The 27,844-nt window shown below is 46.2% G+C and overlaps 1 protein-coding gene across 3 annotated transcripts; it reads right to left on the reverse strand.

Moving 5' to 3' along the window:
• Window positions 1-3,377: 3,377 nt before the first annotated feature.
• Window positions 3,378-27,822, reverse strand: LOC135999580 (retinoic acid-induced protein 3-like). Of its 3 annotated transcripts, none has more exons than XM_065653146.1 (4): window positions 25,700-27,822; window positions 6,475-7,451; window positions 5,433-5,485; window positions 3,378-4,726 (listed from the first exon to the last, which is right to left on the reverse strand). In XM_065653146.1, the coding sequence occupies exons 2-4, from the start codon at window positions 7,403-7,405 to the stop codon at window positions 4,634-4,636; spliced, it is 1,077 nt and encodes a 358-aa protein (XP_065509218.1). In that variant the 5' UTR covers window positions 7,406-7,451; window positions 25,700-27,822; the 3' UTR covers window positions 3,378-4,633. The 3 variants fall into 3 exon arrangements, with proteins under 3 accessions (XP_065509218.1, XP_065509225.1, XP_065509233.1); XM_065653153.1 differs by lacking the exon at window positions 25,700-27,822 and adding an exon at window positions 24,201-24,372; XM_065653161.1 differs by lacking the exon at window positions 5,433-5,485 and having other exon boundaries at window positions 4,631-4,726.
• Window positions 27,823-27,844: the final 22 nt, after the last annotated feature.

The following is a 27,844-nucleotide window of genomic DNA, read 5'->3' on the forward strand; positions in this document are numbered from 1 at the left end:
AAAGGCTTTTGTAGAAAATGGCACTCGTGTCTAGCATGGTGTTTCACTCATCACCATAGCAAAGGCGAAGCAAACACCTGTTTCCCTAGAAACTGCGGCTGGCAGGGCATGTTGGCTAAGGAGGGAGAGGATCCCACATAGGACAGTCCTGGGTGCAGAAGGGTGGGTGTGCTGCAGGCAGGGAGAGGAGACAGGACAAGCCCCAGGCACACAGAGACCAGGGTGACTGGAGTGAGGCAGGAACCCCCAGGAAAGACTCCCATGGCCACTGTCCTGCGTTGCTCAGTGCAGCAGCAAAGACTGCCTTGGGACAGAGGGGGACAAGACCCTGTGCTTGAGTGGTCTGGTAAGGGCACAGATTAATTGCGCGCAGCTGATCACCAATAGGTCACCAACCCCAGCCTGTGTAGCGTGATGCAGACCAGCTGGTACCCAAGGGCTGGGCTTGCTGCTGCCAAGGCACACCTCCACTTTACATTCAGAGCTCCCTAGAAAGCAGCTAAATGTTGGCCGGGGCCCTTGGACTTATTTTCTGAGGGCTCCTGCTGAGAGAGGCAGCTACTGCAGCAGCCTTCAGCTCACAAGTGGCCTTGGGTGCTGTTTCTGGATCCTACCAGAAATGACCTGCCTTAGAGACAGAACCTCAGGATTGTTCAGTCCCTTCTATTTATAACCACACAAGCTCCTCCGAGGCAAAAGGAGTAACTGGTGCGGGGGAAAGTGAACCTGAAGAAGGCACTGCCCAGAGACGCGTGCTCATTGCAATGTACACCAACCACATACCAGGCTGCCTAAGGGTGAAGCCAGCACGGTGTGGAAAGTGGTTATTCCCCTTTATTTAGCACTTGTGGGGCCATATCTGGAATATTGTGTCCAGTTTGCGCCTACCTCATTGCAACAGAGCGTGATCAAGTGCACCAAGTCTGGCAGGGGAGCCACTGAAACATTTGGGGGCTGGCTGGAGCATGTGACCAGGAAGGGAGGCTGATCCTTGCTTGGGGAGGGTGGAGCCGGTGCTGGCTGCCAAAAGAGGAGCATTTTTATCAAGCTGGGGAGCATCTGGAACTTGAACGCAACAAGGTCCTTCCCCATGCCAGGTCCTGGCACTGCTGGCCTGGGGCTGTGCCCCAAGGGTTTACTGCACCCTTCAGGCCCATGCCTGGTTGGGCGCATGGAACCCTACAGGCCTGGCAAGCCTGCAGGATGGTGATCCTGAAAGTCCTTAGGTCCGAGTTGTGACTCTGCGCTTCCTTGCCCTTTACCCATGATATTCCGGACCTGAAGTTCATCTGAGTTCATCCCGCCTCCTGGTAATCCTGGCTGCTTTCATAATCCAGGTGTGTTCCATGCCAGTCCTCCAGTGTGTGCATTTCTGGTGCTCTGATCTCCTTGATTAGGGAAAGATGAGAAACTGGAGGGTCCTGCAGGCGGTGGATCATCAGCCTCCACCATCAAGGGAGCCCTTTGCAGAGGAAAGGGTGGGCACAAGCCTTACAGGGTTTACTAGCCTTCCAGTGTGCAGATTTTAGGAAAAACAACAACAACAACAAAACCAGCACAGAAATCAGGCAACATTGTGCCTCCTCCACTCACTTGTTCCTTTTGATTCTGGCCGGTCTGGCTCCACCAGTTTAGGATTTCCCCAGGACCTGTATATGTGTGACTAAGTATCTGTCTGGTTTGGTTTAAGTCCAGTTGTAAAGGAAGAGGAAACTGCTGCTTTCCCAAAAGCATCTCCAGATGTGTGAGAAACCTGCAGAGTGGCACCACCCCTTTCCTGTCAGTGCCAAGTTCCACAGAAATTTGTATTTAATTTGGCATTTAAATCAGCCCTCACCCAAAACTGCCTTAATATTGAATAAGTGTAAAACAACTCTGGGCAGAATAGTATTTGTGTTATTACAGAGCTTTAAAAAAATACTCTAAAAGGCGCTGTAAATCCATGGAAGGAGATTTTCACTTTCTGCTGAGCAGCATGCACCATAACAACCAAGTAATCAGGAAAATAGCCATGCCCTGCATTGGTGGGAGGGCATACGGTGTCCCTCAGCCCTCCTAGTTCAGTTGCCTCTGGGGACAAGGTGCATTTGGGAGAAACCTTCTGGTCTGTGGCCATCAATGAAGGAGTTGGTATGTGTCTGGGATGTGGAAAACACACATGGTAAGAGCACACTTTGCTCTTATTTCTCTTGTTAGCCTTTCCCTTCGCTCCACCAGACCCCACTAAAGCAGTCGAGCTGGCTTTGTTTTATTTGACACATTTTTGGCTCCTCCTGTGACGTTAGCTACATTTAAGCCATCAATGGTACCGCATTTGCTTGTAAACCTAATTTCTTGAAATTCTGGTATTGTTTCAAGCACATCCCTCCTACCTTCAGTCTGCAAGTCAACAACTTGCATCGTGCCTTCACATAGCCCCTTCCCAATCTGCTCTCAATTTTACAATAATACCCCTGAGTTTTCTCTCCCATCCTCTGTGTTACACATGTGGAACTGTGTAGGCAGAGGGGTGAGGAAGGTAAGCAGAGTTTCCACCTCAAATTTACTAGAAAAAGGCAAGATGTCCTATGGCACATGCCAAACCAATGCCTAGGAGGGCTCTTTCTCATGCCAAAGGATTCAGAAGACCAAAATGTCTCTGTGTTGCCCTTCAGCACTGGTAGGCAGAGTGGAGGAGGCCCGGCCTGGCATATTCTAGTCAACACTGTGCCTGAGGAAGGGGGTTTGCTTGCCAGGAGAACCCATATGTGGTAGCATATCATACCATGTAAAAACTCATGGGAGAGGAAACCTCTAAAATGGAAGCCTCATTAAAAAATATGGTTTAAAAAATTATCATCATAATCATTATTTTGCTTTGATATTGTTTCTACTTTCAAATAAAAATTACATGTGTTCAGAACATCAGAAAGACATGTTTTTACAAGCTGAATTAAATACCTATAAGCTCCTTTCCTATTCTTGGTTATGCAAGTACCCAGCAAGACACAAGCAAATAAATACAGGAATACAGATGCAGCAAACACAGTCAGATGCAGAGACATCCTTCTTCCTGCATTTGCTTGCTGTGGCTTGGGTTTATATTTCTTCATTTCTTAAGCACTTCTAACATTGAATCAGCTTTCTTTATTCAAGAACAGTAGCACGGAGAAGCTACTAACCCTCTTCTGCACCCTTAGGCAGCTGATCTCTGGTCCACAGTGACAGCTTCAAAGAAGCCAGCTCTTTGCCATTTCTCCCCCAGCTGCAGTCTCCCAGGTGGCCCACTCCAACCCATGGAGAGCTGTTGCTGTCACCCCACCATCACGTTCCCAAGGAAGAACATGTGTCTCTCCTAGTCAGACTGTTTGGGTTTTTATTAATTAAATATTCTACATACAAAGTACTAAATAAATACATAGCTGTGTCAGACGCTGGTGTACCATACACACGCACTTGGAGAACTCGATGTATTTATATATGAAATATCACGGAAAGCTATTTACTAAGTGCAAAGCAGGCTACAGAATGATTCAGCTCTGCAGATTTGTTGCTCATCACCAGGGTGCAGTCCACACCGTGCAGACACACACACACACATGCACTTGCTCACGCTCGCACACTCCTGGGAACAAGGGTGTCCACCCTCCGTAACCTGGCTGCTTGGGAAATGTTCGTATTGATATCACAGATACACTCGGGAGTAGGCAGAGCTCCAAGGCGCATAGGGTTAAATCCCACCAGGCTATTGCAAGCAGCTGCATCAAAGAGGTTTTGTCTGCAGGGACCCACAGCCTGGTGTGGCAGGGGTGGGGAGGGAGGTATTTTGGGGTTGAGCTCCCCAGGGAGCTCACTTGGGGCACATGGTCAAGAGCTGGAGCTCAGAGGGAGTCTGATGCTAGAGTGCAAATCAGAAAGTGTGTCAGGGTAAACAGGTGTAGATATTTTTATGTGGTTAATTTTTTTTCCTGCTCTCCACTATGGTCTCTAGGCAATGAGGAAGGGGTTGGAAGTGAACATGAAGAAGAAAAAAGAATAATCTTGCTTTCTCTATCTCTCTCTGTCTCTTCTCCACTGATCTCTGAGAGAGAGCCAGGCAGGGCTGGGAGTGGGCACAACAGTAACAGTGGATAGATAAGGGCATCCTTGGTCATACCTGAGATGTGTTCACGGGTAGGCAGGAGCAGGGATGTGTAGGGCTGATGCTTCTGCTCCTGCCATTTCTCCTGTCAGACATGGGGCGCAGGCATCCCCACAAGCTGATCAAAGCAAGTCCTGGCTGGGGTAGAGCCAGTCACAGGTCCAGCTGATGATCTTCTTGCTGCTCTAGCCCTACAGCATTCCTGCTGAAAATAGGCCAGGACAGGCTCTTCCTAGCACGTTCCTCTGTCAGAAGAGATGAGCTCCATCCATTGGAGTAATTGGGTTAGCAGGGACAGGATGGCCAGAGCAGTGTCTGAAAGCTGTGTTTGACAAATAAGAGGGGGCTACAAAGATGCCTGTGCAGGGAAAAGAGGACTCCTCTCCTTATCATCAGCATTGCCATCTTGGGTCTGACTCTGTCTCTTCTGTAGCATCAAGTCACTTGTCGCCACATGGCCCATTCCCCACGCCTCTGCTGACAGGGGCTTAATCTCTGCTCCCAGTAGAGCTGCTACATGGGGCCTTTCCCACCAGTGTAGTCATGGTATGGGCTTGTCCGGGCCTTGGGCCGAGGGATGGAGAAATTATTTTGGGGTTCGATGTTCTGAAAAGGAAGCAAGAAAGTTTTTACCTTTCAAAACTGGACAGAAGCAATACAATAGATCTTAAAAAAAAAAAAAAAAAAAAAAAAAAAAAAGGAGGGGAGGGAGAAACAGAGCTGAAGGTTTCCTGAGAATGATGTGAACAATGGGCTGTGGAAAAGGATCCTGGCAGAACAAACCAGTCATGGAGACATGTCACCAGTGAACATGTGGGGACATGATGTGAGCTACTAGATCTGGCTAGGCTCTGGTCTGAAGGAAGATTGGTGAATGGACATAGGGACACTCATACTGCCCACACTGGATCTGCACTGCAACTTCCAGTGGCTGCTGGTGGGAATACATTCAGGGCATGGGCTGGGGAAAGGAGCATGATCTCCTGAGGGGAGGGCATAGTCTGCTACAGAAACTGTGCCCAAAGAGAGGACTTCTTACATTATATCAAATCCAGAATATTGAAAACCACAACCTCAGACTTTGCCTTGGGTCCCTCTTTCCTCCCCATGTCCCTGGACATGTCACAGCTCCTCCCAGCCACAGGTGCCTCCATGAACATGTGTCATGGTATCACCAAGCTCCATGAGAAGCACCTGCCTGCCTCCACAGAGCCTGCTCTAGGTCCATCTGTCTTTGCCCCTTCTCCTTCCCTTCAGCACCTGAAAAATAGCCTACATGTGGTGAAACAGGTGATGGGGGGGGTGAACTTACCTTCATCGGAAAGTGAGAAGAGTATGGGTTGTAGCTGAGATCTCCAGTGTCTCCTGGGTCACGAGACAAGAGAGGGGAAAAGTTAGTGAGTTGGTGTTATATTCTAGCTTGGAAATACCATGACAATGGAGACTCAAAGGGCCCGTGGCTACATTAGGGGCTGCTTTTAGACTGACCAAACTTTATGCAATATACAGGCAGGAATGGGTTAAAATCCATAGATAGGTGACTTATTAAGTATTTCCTTATGAAAGCAGGAATTAATAGTATTGTAAATAACAAGATGTGGGTGGCCTTGGAGTTTGGACACCTTCTGGTGCCTCACAAATACTGTCATCATCACTGGCCAAATCTCTCCCACGTGCATGCACAAGACCCCCTCTGGCTTATCCCCTGGGAAAGCACAGCCTTCCTCAGCTATTCTCTTACAAACCTGAAGGTTTGACTCCAGGGGACAAATGTGATCTTAGCAGCAGATCCATGGGGAGTGTGGCCACATCTCCTACCCATAGCTTTGGGAAGCCTTAACTGATAGAACATTTTGCTTTGTTCAAGTAGGCATGAAACTCATACTGAAACTTAAGACCTCCTTGCCTCCTTTTTGGATGATGAATTTATTTTTTAATGGATAATGGGATCCAGATCAGAACTAAAAGAAATAGTCTCCAAGGTATAACCTGGAGAGGTCTGAAGAGCTGAAGCATTGCTAAGAGAGGAACAAAAAACTCCTGAATTTCTATATGGACTTTCTAGCCATAACAGAATCATAAGGAGTTATGTCTCAGCCCTGACACCCAATAAGTCTCTTACTCAGTCACTCCTCCTACACATCTTCAGCTTTTGCATTTCTTCTAACTCTTTTCCCTCCTGTCTGAAGATTCATTTTAACTTGCATTTTTCCATCAGTCTGAAACTTTTTCCTACCTCTAAATTATCCATTATCTTCAAATCTTTTCCTGTAGCCCTTCTAACCCTTTTAGCTCACGAGTGGTGCATGAGTGCCTAGGGCTGGGGGACAGTGGTGTTGTTCACTTCATCATACCTTGCACAATTTCATCTTGGGTGTAGGCACGATTGTCAACTCCAGTTGTCTGCTTTATGAGCTTGGGTTGGCAAAAGTCATTTTCTGGAGGGTAGTCCTCCAGCTTCAGAGGGGCAGTGAGGAAACAAATTTCAGGGATGATATACATTATCAGGAAGATCCATCCATTGGACACCAGAGCAATGGCCACAACAGGATCGTCCCAGCTAGGATTATTTAAAACTCTGTTGCCTTTTATGAGCATAGTGATCCACACTACCCAAATGGCAATGGAGAACAGGATAGTGACAAAGATGTGTGCTCCATGCCTCTTCCACCTTTTGTATGAGCCACAGAATGTGAACATGCAAACCAAGAAGGTCAGAGCCATCAAGAAGAGCACATAGATCAAAAGCATGACAAAGTCTTTGTTGATCTCCTCTGCAGACATATCCAGAAATGTGTCTCCCCGGCTTACTAGCATGGTGACTAAGTACTCAATGCTGATCACAACTTGTACCATGGCAAAAGAAACAATGAGGAGCAGCAACATCAGCCAGGAGAAGGGCTTTCTTCCTCTCACTAGTTTGTTGAGGTTGAAGGCATGGGTGAGGAGGCATGAGAAGCAGAGAGCAAAGATGACTCCAAAGAGGAAGAAGCGAGTGGGGCCAGTCCTGGTATTGAGTTTAATGATGAAGGCAAAAGTGAGACCAAAAATGCCGAGTGTGCCTAAGAGAAAAAAGAAATAGATGGAGATCATGTGCCGCTTGCTGTTGTCTTGGACTTTACAGATGAGAAAGAAGAGCGAGCAGATGAGGAAAATGGTGACGAGGACACCAGCTGCAGCCAGTGACTCCAGGACAATCCCCCAAGCCGCCTCCACATCACAGAGCAGGTAATAGTCAGCGCTGATGTTGCCGCAGCCTTGGGGAGGCGACATTGTTGTCGTCATCCTCTTGCCTTCTTGAACAACCTCCCTGTGAAATGTTTCACCAAAACTGTAGAAGAAGAAAAGACACAGGCTGTCATATCAACCACTTGGGTGCTGCCAGCAGAGGGGAAAGAGAGGTTGGATAGATGTCCATCCCCACCTCACTGGGCAAGGACACCACAGTGCTAAGGACATCAGGAGGTGGGAGCAGAGCCATCCTCTTATGTGGCATTGGCTCTCAGTCAAGGGCAAGCCAAGCCCCTCAGCAGGAGGCCATCCATCTTGTATGTCCTCTACACCATGCCTGGGGTTGTGCAATGTTGTAGGAGAGTGGGGAGCAGGAAGAAGGTGAAGTGCTTTCACAAGCCTTAGCTTGATGCCCTGCAGCACAGAGACTGAGCTGCCTTGTCACTTTTTTGATACAAGAGCAGCTGTTAGTCATAATACAGCTTACACTCTTTTGGCAAGTTCAAACAACATCAGTACCTCGTACCAGTGAGGTTCAGAGATGAGCAATGCAGAACAGGAAACTCATTACTGTGTTTCTTTTTCCTCTATTACTTTCTCTGAAACACTCTTGCCTTTGGTTTATGGGTATGAATGAAGGGGAACTTTAACTGTCTTCTACTCTGCAGATAACTAACATGGACGCTTCCAGCATATCTCTTCTCATGCCAAAATAATAGCAAATATAGGCCACCAACCATGAGCCCCACACTCATATTCCTCCTTCTTCATGGCAGCTGGGCAATAAGAACTATCTCAAAGATCTTGGTCCCCTCCCCAAGATATTGCCGTGTGCTGGCTGGAGGCCTGATATGTCAGAGCTAATGCTGTTCATTGCATGAGAAGTAACCACCAACTTACTGCTTGAGGAGTCCACAAGTCAAGGGTGGACAAGGTCTTTAATGTACCCAGCACATTCCTGCTCTCTTGTCACAAGTTCAGTGCTAAGCCTGGTTTAAGCCTGTCTTGCCAGGGGATAAAAGGGCTGTTTAGGTGAGCTCTGCCTGTCGCCAAGGGTTATAAAGTTGCCTACTTCCCTGAGAGCCTGAAGCATGCGCAGAAACCACTACATGAGCATGTTGAGCACTTCATGACCCATTATTCAGGCACTGAGTGAGTTTAGATCCCAGGGGTCAGGTACTGCTTTCTAGGTACCAAATTGCTCAGTTAGTCTCAGGTCTCTGAAGTCTATCAAAACAGGAGTTTAAATACAGTATTGACATGAAACATGGGGGAATCTGGCCTTAATGGTGACCCACACTGGAAAATCAAGTGCTTTCTTTTCTGAGATACAAAGAAAAAAGTTCCCCTTGCAAAATTCAGTGTTGAGTGCTCATTATGCCATTTCCCTTCACTTTCCCCCTCCAGAACAACACACTGCTGTTATGAGGTTGGTTCTAAAACCCTAGATTTCAGGGAGGAGAGATTGAGTCTTCAATAAATGGCAGTTGATCTAATCGAAGGAAGAATGAAGGGAGAAAATATCACTGACTCACTCTCAGCCCCACATATGCTTCAATGTGACCTGCTTATAAATGTTGGAGTATTTTTCCAGCTTGTAACCTCACTGTGTAAAAGGAGATGTGCAGCTATTCAAAAAGCTGTCTACAATAAAACATGAATTATGCAAATATGCAGGAACTCCGGACTCTGATGAAAAGAATGGAATTGGTGAACAACACATGTGGGAGTTTTTGCAAATCATCGTTCACAACATTTTAGGGATTTATGATCTCTCGTACAAATAACTGACAGTTACCTGGACATTTGTGAGTAATAAATAACAAACCTTTCTGAAAATCTGGAGAGAAAATGCTACAATTTCAATCACAGAAATTTACTGTTGATCAGATAAGCTTATCTATTCACAGCTCTGGGAGATACAACCTGCTGTTGGGGCAGGTGGAGAGCCAGCCTGAGACCTCAGGGCAGCACAGAGCACACCCATAGTTTTGGGTGCTTACTGCAAGCGGTACTTGACACCCAGTCAGCTGCCATGGCCCTCGGAACAAACAGGGTGGAAAGAACATTGCCACCTTGGAAAACTGGGCCACTTGTGCTGATTTTTAGCCCCTTTTCTTTTTTTCCAGGGTAGATGGCCTGTGAGGCATGAACAGTCTCTGCCTTGTCTCCTGGGTGAGTGTTGCCCCCCAGAAGCTGAGTTTGCTCATTCAGCACCTGCACAAGGGTCTGGGATTTCCAAGGGGCTCCACAGTCTGTGCAAGGGAACCTGTGCCACAGTCACTTCACTACTGCTGGGTCCACATCACAGCTCACCCCAAATCACAGTTCTCGCTGTAGTGATGAGTCTTCTCCCTCCAGTCTGTGCCTCCTTTCTCATTAATACTTGTGCATAAAATATACCCATCCAGGAACAAATTTCTAATCATTTCCCAAGAAAGTCTGCTGTAACTCCCCCAGCTCCAGTTGGAAATTCTATGTTAGGGTCAAGGGTGGGAGGCTGTCTCTGTTCGCTGTGGCACCCCATGCCCCTGCTCTCCCACCCCCCAGAGAGGTGTGGTCCTGCACACCATCCCACCCCAGCTATAGAACGCAGGTCCGCCCTGGATGCTGTAGGACATTGCCTTGAATTACCTTTCTGGGTCCTGCCCGGAGAAGGCAGCAGGGAGACTCCGGCTAGAAGAGGCAACTTCCCAGTGCACCAGTAACACAGTCACCTCCGCTCCTGTTAACCTCAGCCAAGCAGCAGCCCTGCGCTTGGCCTCCTTGGGAGCTTTAACAGCTGGAGGAGCGAGGAGGTGTGGCTGAGCACGCCTATTCCAGTTCCACCGCCTCTCCTCTCCTCTCCAACAGGACACGGTTATGAAAATACAGACCCGGCGTCAGGAAATGAAGTAAGGCCTCCTGATGTCAGCAGGGCACTCACCCCTGCCTCGGGGTGGAGATGGAGCTGCTGCCTGTCGCAGCTCTGGGGTGAGATGGATTGAACGCTGCTCAGCCAAGCACCTGATAAGATGCTCCCCTTGTCTGACTCCTGGCACCTGTGGGTGGGGACTGTGGCTATGAATAGCAGTGTGTCCCCTCCCTGCTCCAAGCCTTTTGTCTCTTTGCATGCTTTCTTGCCAGATGACTGCTTGCTAAGTGGAAGGTTGTGGCATGCAAACGGTTCCACAACACCTGGAGCGAGAGCAGCTGCAAGCCTGGCTCCAGAGACAGTTGCCTCAGGGCTCTCGATGGGCGCTGGGGCTCCTTTCCTGAAAAGGGCAGTTTGTCTTTCCTGGTGTCTGGCTCAGACCAGCCCTGCTCTGTTCTGGCGCAGTTCTGTCTGCTCGTGAGCACTGAGTCAGTCCAAATTGCTGGCCCAAATGGTTAATGAATGAAGGCCATGACAAATTCCCCCTTGCTCTTCATTGTTTGTGCCTCTGGCCTGACACACCTATTGGTGCAATCCCATCCAAAGTCCCTGTACCTCGAATGTGTTCATGACTCCATCTGATATTTTAAATATTACTCACTGGGAGTATTTTATTACTCTGATGAAGGAATTAACATCAGGCCCTATCCACACAAAGCACTCAGTCCCTACACACAGCCCCTAAGCCTGGGAATCTCTCCCACCCCGTGGAGGTTGTGCTCCTTCCCAAAACCAGGGGAGCAGCTGTACATGCCTGTGCTGAGGTCTGACTGCCCATGGTTGTCTTTTCTACATGTTAAATTTTTTTGTTTGCTTGCTTCTTGGTTTGGTTTGGTTTGGTTTGGTTTTAGGGCCCCTAGCTTATTTCTGGGTGCTGATCCCTTTTGAATGTCACATGTGGAGACTGCCACAAAACACATGCAAGAAAGTCCTCTCTTGCACAGCCCCTAGAAGCACATGAGGGCCTGTGGGGATGAGTGGCTCATTGAAAGGAAACGCTCGGTGCAGTCACTGCAGGGTGGGCCAGGCTGAGCCCTAGGACAGTTCCTCATGTCCTTCCTACTTTCATTTCCGTGTAAAATCCTGAGGCCTCTCAGGAAGGGACATGCCAGGTTTCTTTACATTAAATTAATCTTAATTTAAAGTAGGTCCCAGGCTTAATAACCCAGCCAAGAAAGAGGCAACTGTGAAAAATGAGAGGAGGAAAGAAGGAGTGATGGAGAGGAGTTCAGCACCAGCTCGGTGGGATCCAGCTTGTCTAGGAAGACATCCAAAGAAGCTTTCAAAGGTCATTGGTCATTGACAGCCAATTTGCATCTTGTCAGAGCACATTATGGACTGCCAGCTACTTCCCTGCATTTACAGAGACATACAAAACTCCATGGAAGGCAGTGTGTCAAATTATATCAGGTTTGGGGGAGGGGAAAAGAAGAAAAGATAAGAAGAGTAACACTGACATTTTCCAGAATGCCTGAGAAATCCTTGAGAATCAGTCATCGAACACAACCTGTACTTTCAAAAGACTAATACATGGGGTTACATTAAAAAGAAAAAAATCCCAAGTGACTTAGGAGCCCAAGTGCTGATGACTCATGGTAGGCAGGCTGAGAAATGGCAACTGTGGCCCTCATGCTATGCTGAAGGGTGGAGAAAAATTGCTAGTCTACATGGGTGAGTATAAACAGCATGAAGATCACACCAGAAAGGGGACACAACTGCCATCTCACTTTAGGTATGAGATGAAATTTGCAGATAGAGTCACCTAGATTTAGATGTCTGAATGTGAGATGGTATCTCAGCTCCCAAGCAGCCAAAAAGCTGGAAGGACTGTCGCATCTGATTTGATGCAGGTGCCTATTTTTGTGTGCATTGCAGTGCTCCCAGGTGTGGTTGTCTAGATTGCCAGGATCCTCACCTTAGTTGCTTGTATATCGGCATATAGTGATGCCACAGGGCATCCTTCTCAGCTTCCAGGGACCACTCCAGGAGCACATAGGTCTCCCACACCTCCTGTATCAGATCTGGCAGTCCTGTGCAGATGTTTTGGATACCCTCAGGCATCTCAAATCACCTTTGCAAGATTAAATGGACTGAGTGCTGAATCTCCACTGGATATTTCAGAGCTGAGATGCCCATCTTATATGTAGGTACCTAAATGTAGGTGTCCACCACATGGACTTCATTCTGATGCATCAGCATAGACAAATAGTCCATTGAAGGTACTGTAGCTCATTCATCAGCACACAGATGGCATATAGAATACAAGAGCTGTGGGAAACTACCCTTCTGGGGCATCAGCTCACACTGAATAACCCAGAGGATCTCAAATGGTCCTAGGCACCAATGTGTGGGCAATTGAATTGACTCCTAGGTATCTACCCTGCTTTCCTGAAAATAAGACAGGCTCTTATACAATTTTTTCTCCAATAGATGCTTAATTGTTTACATGTATAGCTGCCTGGACAGTATTTAAATTGACTTTTTAAATGAACTGTAACTAGGGCTTATTTTTGGAGTAGAGCTTATATTTCGAGCAACCTCAAAAATCCTGAAAAATCATGCTAGGGCTTATTTTTGGGGTAGGTCTTGTTTTCAGGGAAATAGGGTACAGAGCAGAGTTTCTTCATCAGAGGCAGTTACCTGGATTTCCACTATAGTTGGTGGAAAGAGGCACTTCCAGTGGAGTTGCAGTTGACTTGCTTCATGACAGACCAAATCACACCTGAGAAGTTACCTGTTTCTCTCCAACAGAGGTGAAGGGTGACAAGATAATGAATTCAGATACAGATCTTTACACTTGTCAGCTGAATTGTGTAGCAAGTCTCCAAAATAAATTCAACACAGTCCAGTAGCAAAATGCTGATAACGTTGGCAGTTCCTTTGGGTGGGAGGCTGTTGGTAGCAAAGAAGCTTGCTTTGGCCATACCACACCCCCAGACAGGCAAACTGGCTGCTGGTGAATGGGAAGGAGCAGTGGCTATGGCTGACAAGGAGAGGCAGGGATGGCAGCAGGGACTGATGCCTTCGGGCAGCAAGTACCCACACCTCCCCTTCCAGTCCTCAGGCAGCAGGATGAGGTGGAGGAGGAGGGCTGGACTCTCCCTTTGTGTCAGCTCTGCTCCTTTCCTCTTCTTGTTACTGGCATTGCCTGGCCCTGTTCTCTCCTGTGGGATGCCAATGCCCAGTGCTGCCCACGGTGTCATCGGCCAGTCCTGCAACACTGGAACCACTGTTGCAGGGCTGAGCCTCCAGCAAAGGGCAGAGCACTGCAGCCCCTCTCAGCTCAGCCAGATCTGGGGGAGAGAGCATGTCTGTGAGGTTCAGGGGCTTAGTATTTTTTATTAAGCCAAGTAATAAAGCAAATAGATGCCTGGGGAGAGACAGTGCTTGGTACTCTGGAACGTGTTTATTTTTGGTCACTGATATTGGCTGCGTCATGAATATGCTTGTGTCATTCCTTCTGCTTAGCTACCTGTGCAGTACATTGGCAACACGAGAACAGCCTTGCTTCCTGAAAAATGCCCCCTGCCAGCACTTATCACAGTCATACTGAGCTAACATTACAGCAGCCTCCACCCTGTCCTGCCCCATCCATTTCCTCCATCTTTTGATCCGTTCAGGTATAAACATTATGACACCCTTGGAAACAACCTTGCACAGAGGTGATGGGTCCACAGTCCAGGCAGCTGGCTTGGAGCACCTCTGCCTTAGAGAGGAGCAAAGACAAAGGCAGGGGGTGTCATTTCTGGAAAGGGACATGTGGCACCTTTGCATAGCACTGGGCTTTCTCCTTGGAGCCCTGTCCCTGAATCCCCTGTGTTCTGGTTCTGAAATCATGTATCCAAGGATTAGCAAAAACCCCATCTAAGAGTCAAATCCTTATCCGTTAGAAATGAAAGGTGTGGAAGCAAAAAGTAAATGTTTTCTAAAAAAACCTGCAAAAAAACTTTCATACTGGTGTCCTTCAGAGCTGTTACTTGTCTCTGCAGCCATTAGCTCTTCTAAACTGCATGCAGTGCTCCCTGCCATTTTCATTCTCAGGAGCTAAATAAATATTTCCAGTATGTAACAGTGATGTGCTTCTTTGCCAGGGACTGCTGATTGCTGCCTCCCAAGGAAGATTCCTTCTTCAAATGTGTAGGTTTTGGTCAACCCCTTTCTCTTCCTGGCTCCTAAACGCCGTTATTTCTGTTACAGAGTGATTATTTACCAGGAGGTGGAGAGATTTGGGCAAGACAAGGGCAAGAAGACTTGTTAAAATATTGAAATTAGTGCTTCGGAGTATGTCCTATAAAAAGAGACCTTAAAATCTGTGAATTATTTGCCAGAGCATCTCTAATTGGTGAGAAGACCCTGCTTCTGGAAATGTAACGGAAATAGGCTCCCTGGTCCTCCACTAGGAGCACACTGTTCTGCTGTACTGCAAATGGGATAATTTCTGTATGCAGTCCCAGGTACAGCCAGCCTAGTACCTGGAAACCCAGGGACAGGGTGTGGCTCCTGGAGCACCTGCCAAAACTGTCCTGAGTTCATGCCTTAGACTTGCTCCTATGCCACAGGGGCAGGCGTCACTCTGTCTTTCATACTGCACAAGTGTGGAAGCTGGAGCAAGAACAGGCAGAAATAAGTGGAGAACAGCTAAGAGCACCTGTGGCTGTGGAACACTTTGTTTAGGAAGAGCTTTCTTCATGTAACAAAACTGGAGCTCTTGAAGGCTGTGAGCAAGATAAAAAGAAACAGATTTATCACCTCCTTTAGGGCTTTCAACAGCATGCTGATATGACAACTGAGCAATTCCTCTAGATGTAGTTTCCTGGAGGTATCCTGTGCCTATCCACCTACCAGAGCAGCTAAAAAGGTTCCAATCTTCCTTTATGGCATTAACCTCACCTGCTTTCATGCTGATGTGTTCCTAGAGTAGCAAGTTGTACTGACGGATGAGTGGGTATTGTACGTACAAAGGCGTTTGTGGATAAATGCATAACTCTCAGGAAACAAGGGATCTGAAAACATACCAAGTGGTGGAGGTGTTGCTTGATACCCCCAGAAAGGAACACATGCCAAGGGAGATCCAGGAGAACCTACATTTCCGCTCTCCCAGCAAGGCTGACCCCAAAGCTGGGGAAATGATTTAGGAGAGAGGGGATGTCTGGTGGCATCTTTAGCTGGTGAAAGCTGATGGAGTGCTTTGCTGTAAGTCTCTCTAAGAGGAGCCAACTTTTGCTTTCCCTGTGTGCCAGTCCTTGTTTTGGTACCCTTGCCTGGCCTCTAATGGTGTTCCTTTCAGTATTGCTTGCCCACTGCACCTGGAGCAGTTTTCCTTTTTCTCTCCTCTTCCACTCCACACTGCAGGGTTGAGAAGAATGGCTGAGATTTTTGCCGAGAGAGGATTAGGCTCCCTCTTGCATGGGTGGCTGCTGGCAATAGATGTTCCGAGTCAGCCATCCTGCCCTGAAGTCTGAGGCTGATTTCTCCTGCCGGCAGCGCCTTGGGTAAGAAGCTCTGCAGAGGACTGCTGCTGTGCAAGAAACATTCCTGGGAATCAGGTTGCACACAAAAACTCCCTGCTCATTGATACAGAAAATTTTGCTGTACTGCTCCTGGATCAAACACCACTGCAATGACACAAAGCAAAGCTGAGATCCAACATAAATCACTCCTCCCTTTCAGACTTCACCAGGAAAAAAAAAAAAAAAAAAAAAAAAAAGAGCGTTCATAGATTTTGTTTTCTTTTTTATCAACAAGCTTCATGTTGGTACAGATCTGTCTCGCCACACAGCATAAAAGCTGGCATAAACTCAATATTGTCTGTCCTGGCTAAATTATCAAAAATACAATTGTATTTACATATTTAATCTTAATCAGACACACCCTATTGAACAATATGGCTGTACCCAAATCTGCTACTGACTGCAGAACTATGGCTTAGCATCAGCCAGCAATTTTGGTCAATGTGTGTTATCCAACCAAGGCTAATCATTAATCGATGCTGTGAGCTTTTTTGAAGTAAATGGGTGGTGGGGGAGAAAAATATAAGGAATAATTGTAAGGTAAGGTCAAGTAATTGAATTCACAGTCTATTACTCCTGAATATTTTCTTGCAGTTTAGAAGAAGTCCCCAAAGCACGAAGCTCTTGATCTCTGGGTGCCACAAATCCCAGTGTCACCTCTTGGAGTTGGAGAACTGCTGAGGAACCACGTAGGTCCCTGGGAAACCCAGTCAAGCTTCAAGGAAATGTAACTAAGGAACAAGATAACACACAAGGCTTTGGTGCTAGCCCTGATAAACGAATGTCTTACTACACGCCTGGGAGAAGGAACTTTTCTTCTGCAGAGTTTCCTCTTCTGGGGTGTCAGGTGCTTGGTGGCAAAGCTCAGGCAGATAGAGGTGGGGGCCTCTAGCCACAGACACAGCCTTTTCCCAGCAGCCATGGGCATTATAGTCTGTGCATCCCTGTGATTTCAGGAGAGATCATCTGTATTCTTTTAGGACTGAGCTGGAGACTGCTGGAAGTGCCATACCAATGCTGACCTGGCAGAAATGCCAGTGAGTAATAGTTGCCAGGTTATAAATATAAAGGGTTTATAGAGCCAATGCCTCAGTTCTGCTTGCTAGTTCACCCTAGATAAAGTTTGTTGCTTGACCGTGATTATATATAACCATAAAACTCCTCAGATGACTTTCAGGGCAGCCCAAGCCCTCATGTCAGCAACCGTGAGGGGAGCCCCATCTCAGCCCATGCTACCTTCCCCAGTTCAGTGTACATGTGCCAAAAAGGCTGATGCAGCCTTGTAAACATTCAAAGATGGGATGGGAATAAAACAGAATATGTGTTTCACCAGGGTAGGGCTAGGGCCATGCTTTCAGCATGCACAAAATGCCTTTTCACTCAAATCCTCAAGTCTCTCCTCCCTTTGGCAACCCAGGAGCCATGGGAATTGCTCTGCAGACAGCAGCAGCCTGGAAGCACTTGGTTTCTGGCACAGGTAGATGGTGTGCCCTGGGAGCCTGGAGGTCAGGCACTCCTCAGGCATGCACAGATGGCAGTGGGTCCCACCACAGCAGGAGGAATGCAGGTGGTAGCCTAGGACCCTCAAGCTGGGTGGAGGTTATGGCACTGCCTGGGCAAGAGAACTTGGTGTCCTCCACATAAGAGGCCAGCACATTACTGGGTACCTTTCTTTCACTTGGCACAAGAAAACACATACAGGCCTCCTTCTGCCACTCCTTCCATCATGTACATTAAGGTGAATGGGTTACTCTTCTAATTTCAAGGACAACACAGGCACATAAGTATCCTGATACTGTCTCACTAGAGGCTCAGGACTGCAGTTAAGCTCTTCACTTCTCCCACCAAAATCCTTTCTTGAGCAATTCTCCCAGTGCAATACTTGCCAGCAGCAATCAGTTGTTGCATCAACATGAAGGTCTTTTGAGTTTCCTCCTGTTGTACCTGCTCATCACAACTGACGCTTGATGACGTCTCAAACTTCACCAGTGACATTAAGCTCCCTAAGGGACATAACAATGTCCATTTGGTGTACGCCTGCTGCATCTGGTAGTTAAGCAGCATAAAAATCTATGACATAATGATACACATTCAAATACCTGTACTTAGGGAAAAGAGGGGGAAAACAGTGCCTTATTCTATCTGCTTGACTAAGGCAGAAATTTAAATGGGTGTGTTTAAGAAGTCTGATAGCATTCCTGCTCCAGCTGCTTGCTTCTGTAAATTGATGCCTCTCTCTGCAGTTTCTGCCAGATCTGGGTGGGCACATAACCACACACAAACACGCATACTTGTGTGCATGCACGCACACACGGCAGCCTGGCCGCACCCAGCCATGCACTGCCTGCCAGGCTTTTGCCTCTGTTGCAATATCTATTAAAACTAGTTAAAAATGCAGGACGTGCAAGTTGTGAATTGGTGGAAGTGGTAGCCAGGCAGGTTGAGAGAGAGAGAGAGAGAGGGCAAGCCAGGAGCACTACTGAAAATGGTTTTCCACAGAAAATTCACTGCAGGATGTTTAGCACATGCTGCACTGAGATAGGACACCTCTGCTTTCTTTGTGAAGCCAGATTTGAAAGATCTGCACTCTTTAAATGCTGTCTAGTTGACTGGGTGCGCTTTCTAAAGATGGAGCACTTGAGGCCATAGGTTTGAATCCTAGCCAGGGAGATTAAGTACTTGAGAACTGAAGCTGTAATGTAATCCATTTCATTATTTTCTCTTTAATTCTATCGCAATAAAGAGTGGAAATCTCAAAGGGAGAGTTGACTGGAAAATGCAGCCTGTGCATAAAATTCCTACTCTTACTGTTTTAAGTCTTCTGATTAATGCACAGAAAAAATAACTCTTCAAATATGCAGTCATAAACACAGTCACATATATACAGATGAACACACACACATACTTTTCCTCGTTCCTATAACCAAAAATCCATTATTCTATTGAAAGTTCAAATGGAAATTTCCACTGATGATTCAGACCAGCTGGTAAGACTCAAAGTCTCTCTTGATCTGCTGCTGGGATAATTCCTCTGTCTCACCTCACACCTTCATTTAACTTCCCTCGTGATTTCAGATAGGACTGTGGGGACATCTGCCATCTCATTTGATGGCCACTAAAGATACTGTAAACTTGCCATGTTTGCACGGATCTAAACAAGCAGCGATGCTGGGTTAGAAAAGAGCATTACACTGTCAAATGCGAAGTAGAAGCTTCTGTACTCCAGAAACTTCCAGCCTGGATGCTGTGCTGGGAGGAGGTAAGGTCTGAACTATACAGAAAATAAAGCTGATTGCCAAGTTTCTCATTTTTCTTCCAACCTTCCTGACAAGCTAGGGGGAAGAACATCAATGTGCAGCCGTTGTTACTAGCCAAATGGCGAGGACTTGGTTGGAAGGAAGGAGTTTTACAAAGCTTCTGTCTTGCAGTATGGAAAGAAAGCCTGTGCTTCAATTTGGACCAGTAACCTCAACCTAAGGAGCCCCTTTCTGTCCCTGCTGTGCTCTTTTCCTCCCACTTAGCTGGTCCCTGGGTGGGAATGACCAGCAAGCTCTCCCATGGGAAGGCCCTGTGCTCCCTGCTGCTCTCCAGACCCAGCAGCCCTGGCTGTTTTGCTTGGTAAACAAAAGTGATACCCCCTAAGTGACAGCCATGACCCAGGGAAGGGTTTAATTGCCAATTAACCTCTTCAGAAATGCAAACACAGCTTCAGCTAATCATATGAGCAACCCAGGAAAGCTTCGGAGATGAGAGATGGCTCTTGGTGTGTGCATGACATGGCAAAGGAAAGCTTCAGCCTCCCCACAGCAGGTTCTTCTCCACTTGCCGGGTTGTTGTATTGCCTGATAATCCCTTCTTTGTTCATTATTAAACTGCCATAACAGACATTCATTTGCAGTAACAAAATACCAACTGGCACATAAGCAGCTCTCCCAAAAAGGCTATAAAATGCTTTTTCCAGGAATCCCTGGCTGCAGACCGAATCTCACCCCAGGGTAAAACCTAGCAACTGCTGGGCACCAGACAGTGCCACTACATTTCAGCAAGCACACAATACCCCATCTCCAGGACCTGCAGGGAGGTTCATTTAATCAGACAGAAAATTCATTGCCTTTGTGCTTACATTTTAAAAGGCAAAGGGAACCACTGCAAATTTGGGCTGTGACTTTCTGCTTGGCACACAGCACATCCCATCATGTGTGGGATAAGCTAAGGTATATTCTTGAAAAAAGAAAAAAAAAAAGGTGCCTATGCTGTATGTGAATGAAGGGATCTCAGATTTGCTATGGATTTGAGCAATGTTATTGGTAGCTCCAAGGGCTTTATCAAGTTACAGGGCCGTGACATACATAGGGGTTGAAGTTACCATAAGATCTTACATTACATTGGGGTTAGCTTTTCCTCAACCAGAACTGAACAGACACAGTAGATCTGAAGCTGTGTTGAACTGAAACTGAACTTAGTCAACTTCAGTTCTTACCTGACAACCCAAACAAGAACTAAATCCAACCTATAATGATTCACCTGTCTGATCAGCAGTGTGGTTTTACTAGTGGTAAAGACAAAGGAAAGTGGCAATCCACGTGCATGATTCTGCCAAACAAAACACTCATTCTGGATGGATTACATGACTGTCTGGCTTCTTTAGCAAACAGAGCATCTGTTACAGTCCTGTTCCAATTAAAAAAAATGTCTGCTATTATGTAACAGTTGATAATCCCCAATCTCCGGAGTGGTTAATCTAGATTTACACATGGTTAAAACCGCCGCTGGCCAATTGAAATCTGACTTTCCTAACTACTCATTTATAATCATCAAGCAGAGAAATGACATTGTTGAGTCTGTTACTGGTTACAATGTATCATAGTCCAGGTTTGCCATAGATCTAATCATCCTTCTCTATACTCATCAAAAGGACTTAAGACAAATACAATTAATTGAGTTGAAATAAATTGTTGAACATAAATGAACCATCTCTTCCTAACAAGCAGTCCTACAATATTAAGCAACGAGAGACTTGCCCATATCGCCCAGCAGAATCTCCACTGCTTTCTATCATTTACTTCATTGCTTTGTAGGACTAGTTACATTTATACAGTCCTAAAATTACATTTGGCCCTTTGAAGGCAACTGCGAGGCTGATGTGGCCCCCGGTGAAAATGAGTTTGATATCCCTGTTCTAGAGCATCTGTGAATGCAGATCCCAGTCAGTCCATGAATGGCTGAGGTGGGATATGCCTGCGGGTGTGCAATGGAGGGATCTCCACCTGCACAGGGGCTGTAGTAGCCTCCTCTGGCAAGAGGCTTCAAAGCACAGATGTGCCTCCTAAAATGCCATCAAGTCTAGCAGAGCTACGTGTGAACTGCTGAAGAAGTTCATATCTCCCCTGCACTCTGAAAAACACAAGGAAGACAGCACTGGAAGCAAACAGCTTGGGCAGACACCTGTCCATCAGCCAGGAGAAGAGCCTGCAGGACCATATTGCAGTGCAGCATGAACAGCAAAGCAAAGAACCAGCCTTCGTGCTGTTTAGGGACCTGGTTGCAGGCTGCTTGGTGGGGCGAGGATGGGGAGAGGTGAGCAGGGCAGAGTGCAGAAGGTGTTTAGAAAGGGGGATGCATGCACGAGACCTACTTGGTGAAGGCTGGGAATCAGACATGTAGGAATGGCTAAAGGTTTGGGGAGAAGATGAGACATCCCAAAACAAGCACCGAATAATGGAAGGTTAATAATACAACACATCCTGGGGCATGCTAAGCACAAGGAAATCTTGCTCGGGGAGGATCTCGGCAGAAGTCAGCAGGCCTGTGCCAGCTGCAGGAGTTGAGCACAGTGTTGCCAGTTAAGTATATGAAGGGAGGCCTTGGGTGATGCTTCCAAAGGAATAAGTCAGTCCATACAGAGGCCTGAAGGCAGGAAGGGAGGCTGCACCAAGGCACTCGTGGGCGGAAGGGGTCCCCTACACCAGGCCATGCAGGGAGATTCCCTCTCCCTCAGACACAGGAGAGGTGGCTCCCAGCTACATGCCCCTGCAGGCATCGCTGCCCCAAGATCTCTGTCACTGAATGCTTCCAAAGGTTAGTGGAGTCCCTCAGTCACTTTTATCTGATCAAATTATGGGAGTGGACTGGGGAATGATGCAATCCTGCAGACAATGCAGAAGAGCAAGAAGGATGCAAACTCTGCCTACCTGGGCAGCAAAATTTTGCTGACATGCTGAGCAGACAGGCTAACCTGCTCTGCTGTACCAGTACAGCCATGTATGTCAGGCAGTCCTGGCTCCTGCTGCAGAGCTCAGCTCATTGCCCACTTCAGTCACAGAGAAAAGCCTGCCAGCTTATGCAGGACCTGGGCCAGAGCACAAGCTCACAAGCTGTTTTCTTCTACCCACGATTCATTTTAAGGCTCAGCACAGCTTCTGGTGCAGTTATCTCACTTTAGGCAAAGCAGGCAGAAATTGACATATTTGTCCCACCACTGCGAAGGCCAAGGAGATGAGAGTCCAGATCACAGAAGCCACTTTAAGGCAAGGTCACCCAGCCATGGTTTGCTTTAGATCTGTACTTGTCAAAAGTCTTTCCCCACGAAGGGAGATAACACCTTTCTGCAACCCATTGTTCAGCTGTAGAGGGACTTCCCCCCCCATTAGTCCTCCTCTTTATCCCTATATATTCACATGCCAATAACTACTGCAAAGACATCAGCATATTTTTGGATGTTGAGCCACAAACTCTTTGAGGCAGAAAAGCATCTACCCCCTGTGCATTTTCTGTGCTACTCATGTCAATTGGTAATACACGGTTCTGTAGTTCTCAGGTGACCAGAGAAGCAAAGGGCTGACATGGCTTTCACCAGGAGGCTGCCCTGGCCCCAGCAGGAGTGGTTAAAGAACATGGCAAAGGAGGAGAGCTCTCGAAGTTTTTATCTGTGTGTCCGGCTTGGCACAGGACGAGTGAACACTGCTGGTTCAGAGGCTCTGCCTTCCTCTCCAGAAAGAACAGAGCAATTAGTTTTGTTGCCTTTAAAGAAAAAAACCAAACAAACACCACACACACAAAAGCACAAACAGAAAAAAGAAAGCCTTATTTACTGTGTAAGATACAGAAATAAAGACACTTAAAGATTTCCTTGATATTATGCCCTCCAGCAAGCTGCCTTCCCATTGCACAACAGGTTTATCAACAGAAGAAGGCTAACAGGGCCCTGCACTAGCCACATCTTCCTCTACATCTCCTGCTTCTACTGAATTCAAGAGACTCACAACTGTCTGCTATAGGATTTTCAAAGGAACACGGCAGGCACACACTCACAAACAGTCCATGCAAATACAAGACCAAGACCAGTAACAGCAATTCCAACAATTCTCTTTCCATCAGCTTAACACAACCCTGATGGAGAGGTAGATTCCTCACTAATCACAAAGAGCTGTTCATCAACCAGACCAGGTGACAGCATCTGACCTGTAAAAGCAGTGCTGGTATTTTCAAAGATGGGAGGTAGCCTGGCATTTAGAGGATGGATCTTCAAAAAGTCATCCTCTGAATGAGATAGAGGCAGAGTAGCTGGAGTAAATTTCATTTTAAGTCCTGTTCATGGGGTGGAGCAGATGTACAAGAAGAATCACACAAAGGAATCATTTTCTTCTGGAAAGCCAGCCCAACCCAAGCAATTCAACCTTATAAGGTAACCTCCCTCTACCTCAGACAGACAACTTGCAGAGCAACTTTTGCTATTTGCCTTTCTTTACACAGATATGTGTTTTGTGGGTGAAAGTCCTGAGGAGGATTAAAGGGGACTTAAGTCAGTCCAAATAGGAATCTTGCCAAAAAAAAAAAAGCCTTCCTTGATAATATCAAATAGGGAGATGGAAGTGATGGACAGATGGAACAGTCTCTGCGAGAGGCCTGTCAACAGGGTTCTTTTCCTGCCTTTGCTAGGACTTGAATGGAAGACAAAACATTTCCCCCTTTTTGCACAGAAAGCCCACATTGCCTTCCCTTTCCTCCAAAACCCTTAGCAACCACCAAGCCCAAGGGAAGGCAGAAAATTTTGACAGATTTCTACCCCTAGACTTTGTTTTAGGGAGAGGCAACAGAGCAGCATGTACATCTCTGCAACAATGAGGATCCTCCAGCAGAGAAGGCAAAGATGAAAATAGTTCTCTTCCCTTTGGGCATGCAAAATTACCCTGTGTTAACCTCTAGTAAACACAGCTTCAGGCTTCTAGATGCTTCCCTGAAAAAGCTCTGAACAAGCTCCAAGGGCATCCACCCTTCCCCAAGGACCTACAATGTCAATAGCTGAAGACTGCAGAGTGCCACTGTCTCCTATTGCACAACTGGGCATGACGTTGGCTCAGTCCAACATGCATCCTACCGTGAAACATGATATATACTTGATTATCATGTTCAGGAAGGCATGTACCTGTGTCCTGGGTGGGCGTTGGAAGCTGAGACAAAGTGCTATTGTCATCATCCCAAGTTCCCATTCCTGAAGGGTCCTCAGGAAGAGACAGAGCACTGGAGTCATGGCTGTATTCATCCCTGGGCCAGAGAGCAAGCAACAATTCCCATTTCTTAGGTGCGAGAGGAATGAAACTTCCTTAGCTCTCCGTTTTAAATATTGTTATTCAGAAGGAGTTTTCATAGTCTGATCAGGAAAAAAAAAAAGCCATCTGAAGACTAAGAAAGAGTCTTAACTTTTTTTTTTTCTCTAAGAGAGTTAACCCATCAGAAACTCATTCTGATTCATGTTTACACAGTGACAATTCTTTTCCTCAAAAACTCTACTGGTAAGTGCATAAGCAAGAGCAGTAAAAATTCAGAATGACTACATTGACTACTTCTGGCACCGAAGTTGGATTTTTACAGCATTTGCTTTGCAAAATTTACAAGAATTGCTCACTTGAATGTTTACAGAAGCTCCTCACATGCCATTGCAAGCAAACCACAACTTCACATTTATACAACATCAAAATACTTGGTACATGCCTGTGTCTTTCACAGGTCATGCTATCAATTCCATTCCTTCTTAAATACTTCCAAGGGCTTTTAAGTACATTGGATATTTTCCTACTTCGGTGCTTGGCTAACCTAGGAATGTTTACTAATTTCAGACCTGCTTTGTAAACTAAGGTCCTCCAGATTCCAAATCACTTCTTACTGTGCGAGTTCCCTCCTAAACTGAGCCTCTTCTCAGCACAAGTTAATGTGTTTCTAGAAAGTCATCATACTAAGCTCTCCCTCTTGGTGATCTCTACTTTTTCGGGGCGGGGGAAAGGTGGGCTGCCAGGTCCTTAGGACAGGCTGTGTTCTTCATTATTATTTTAAGCAGACTCATGCTCAGGCTGCTACCACCACCACCACAACAACAACAACAACAAGCAAAAAAAAGCACCCTGGATTCCCCATCCTGGTTCCCAGTTGTGCTTTCCTGCCCATGTCTTCCCTTGCAGCCCCTGGGTAGCAGGTGCATGGCACTGGGGAACTGAGATGGCCCAATCCATTTCAGACAGGACAACTAAGCCCAACTTCTGCTCTGGACCACTGTGTGATTGCAAAGACTGCTATCCACACTTGAAGTCAATTATTGACACTGACATCAATGTTTAATTTTACTCCTCCCCTCCAAAGGATTGTCCTAGCTCTAGATGATTTAAATGAAAGCCACTATATCCCCATTCTTTACTGCCTGAGGTAGCCACCTATGCAGTATTAAAAATCAAGACTACAAAACATTATTTAAAATACATATTACAAGTATATAAACAATCACCTTCTCGTTATGGACTTATTATGGATGTGCAGAATAGTTTCAAAACACAAACATCCCCACTGAACATCTTTCAAAACCACAGCTTTTGTCGAAACTTCAGTTGAGTTTCAGCCGCAAAAAAATGAGAGGTTGTGTTAGCCCAATCTTACCTTACGTCACACTGAAGTTAATCCTCCACTTCAGCTTCCTGCTGTGCGGAGAGGCGTGCTTCAGAACTGCCCCTCAAGAGTCCTCCTGACTGAACAAACACACTGCCATCAGTTGTTGTACAAAAGTATGCAGCCACACACATACCAGTGCTGGTATTTTCTGAACTTTAATGCAAAGAAAGACAGGTCTCGCTCCATTCTTTTCCCCTCATGTTTCATTAGATCAGCTACAGATTTAGCCTAGCTACAAATTCTGTTTTGACCAAATATATCTTCAGACACTCCCTATTCCACTTGAGTTATACAAACACCCTCTGACCAAACCCTCATGGCATAGTCACAGTAAGAATCTCCTTCCTGCCCCTCCAACCCATTGAGGTATTTTTAGTTGAAATTGAATGCACATACCTGTGGCAGGTGAGGCACCAGTGAAAATGTGGGTGTGGTGAAACCTTTGCTTTTCTAGTGCCAAGTATTTCTACAGTTTGTCATTCCAAATCAAGGGAGGTAGCCAGCTGTCTAGGAGGCACTCATCTCCAAGGAGGTTTTGCACCCTTTTACAAGGAGGAACTCTACTTCTCTGTTACTCTCAGAACTGCAGAGAAGGGATAGAGAATCTCTGATCCTGTCAAAGGGCAAGATAGATCCCCTCTGCTGTTGCAGCCTTCCACACAGGTAAGACTGCAGAAAGATGCCAGTGACTCTACCAATCTATTATAAAGAAAGCCTCACACTACTTCTGAAAGGAATGACACTGCCTTACACCTCCAGCAATAAAATTGCCCTTCATATCACTTTACAAGACTGGTTCAGGGCTGACTCTGCGTGCCACCCATTACATAGCTGGGAATAACAGAGAGGTTTTCCAGAGCCCCAGTAGCCTCAGAGGGTTTTAACCTTCATTTGCTGATGGTGCAACCAACCCTGTCTTGCTTGGTAAGGGTAAGAAATGTTGCTCAAGCATCCAGCAGGACAGATCAGTCAGGAGAGTTCCCATGCTCCACAGGGAACAACCATTTGCATCTCCACCCATACACCCACTCATTTTCTTCCTCTCCTTCTGGTGCATTCTAGGGCTATTTCCTCTTACTTGTGGGGATTTCTGCCAAAGGGCTCAGTAGAATTAACATGTTCTTATTATGGGGCTTCCAACCCTGCCTCTCAGCACTAGGACCCACAAAAGATGCACACTTTCTTCCTGCTTCATGAGAATGGTTTTAGCAGTCAACACACCTAAGATCTGTACCCTTACCTATCTGCCACTGATCTTAAGACTGTTTTAGAGCTATCAGACTTGAAGATGAGTATTTGGGAGACTTAAGTAAATTGACAGTGTACTTACTTTGTCTTTTTTTTCTTTTTTCAGCACTCTTCTCACACCAGAGTATGTTTGTTCCTTATTAAGAGTCGTTTTAAATAAAAAAAAGAAAAACAACATGTTCTCCTGTTACAGATACTGTGTTTTTTGTAATTTTGCAAAATGTCCTGCCCCAAAAGTATAAAGAAAGCATTCTGATCAGCATACATGCATATATTAGATTTATGCTGACACTATGAAGTAACCATCATGCTCATCTTGACTACTGCAGTAGTCTCTGCTTTCCATTTAGAAAAAGAACTTCCATTTAGAAAAAAATATTTTGAGCATTGTTTTTCATGTAGCACAAAATCTAGTGTATGAGTGGTTCTAACAGACGTTAAATTTTTGTGCTAAGTGATCACAAAAGAGGTTCTCAGCCTTCTCTGCCCACCAGAAGAAATGTCCAATGTGATTATCTCATTCTTGCAAGAGTCTACTTATATGGCACTGAACTCTGCCTGAGACAGAGAAATAAATAGGGAAACACAGAAAGAGGCTGTATGAGACATGCTTTTCTTCACCACACAGCTCATGAGCTGCTTTGCTATGTAAACACCACCCTCTTGTGTTGGTTTGTAAGTAATACAAGAATCAGCCACAACAAAAAATTCCCACAACACAGACCTCTCCTTGATCTTACCAATCATTACAGATTCTGGATCAAACTCCAGGCCGTGAATAGCCTAATCCTGCCAAAACAGGTTCTCTCTGTGCTGGGCCACTGTTCAGACGACACATCTAAGGTACTGATGTCACACCTGAATCACTAAGATTGACCTAAGAAG

This window comes from Caloenas nicobarica, chromosome 1 (genome assembly GCF_036013445.1).
Source record: "Caloenas nicobarica isolate bCalNic1 chromosome 1, bCalNic1.hap1, whole genome shotgun sequence".
NCBI classification, from domain to species: Eukaryota; Metazoa; Chordata; class Aves; order Columbiformes; family Columbidae; genus Caloenas; species Caloenas nicobarica.

What these genes read in the sequence shown, in the direction of transcription:
- LOC135999580 (XM_065653146.1), bottom strand. Translation starts at nt 7,405, where the DNA reads ATGACGACAACAATGTCGCCTCCCCAAGGCTGCGGCAACATCAGCGCT. An exon ending in CCAAGATGAAATTGTGCAAG is followed by an intron (nt 5,486 to 6,474) that starts GTATGATGAAGT and finishes CTCGTGACCCAG; the next exon opens with GAGACACTGGAGATCTCAGC. An exon ending in CTTCTCACTTTCCGATGAAG is followed by an intron (nt 4,727 to 5,432) that starts GTAAGTTCACCC and finishes CTTCCTTTTCAG; the next exon opens with AACATCGAACCCCAAAATAA.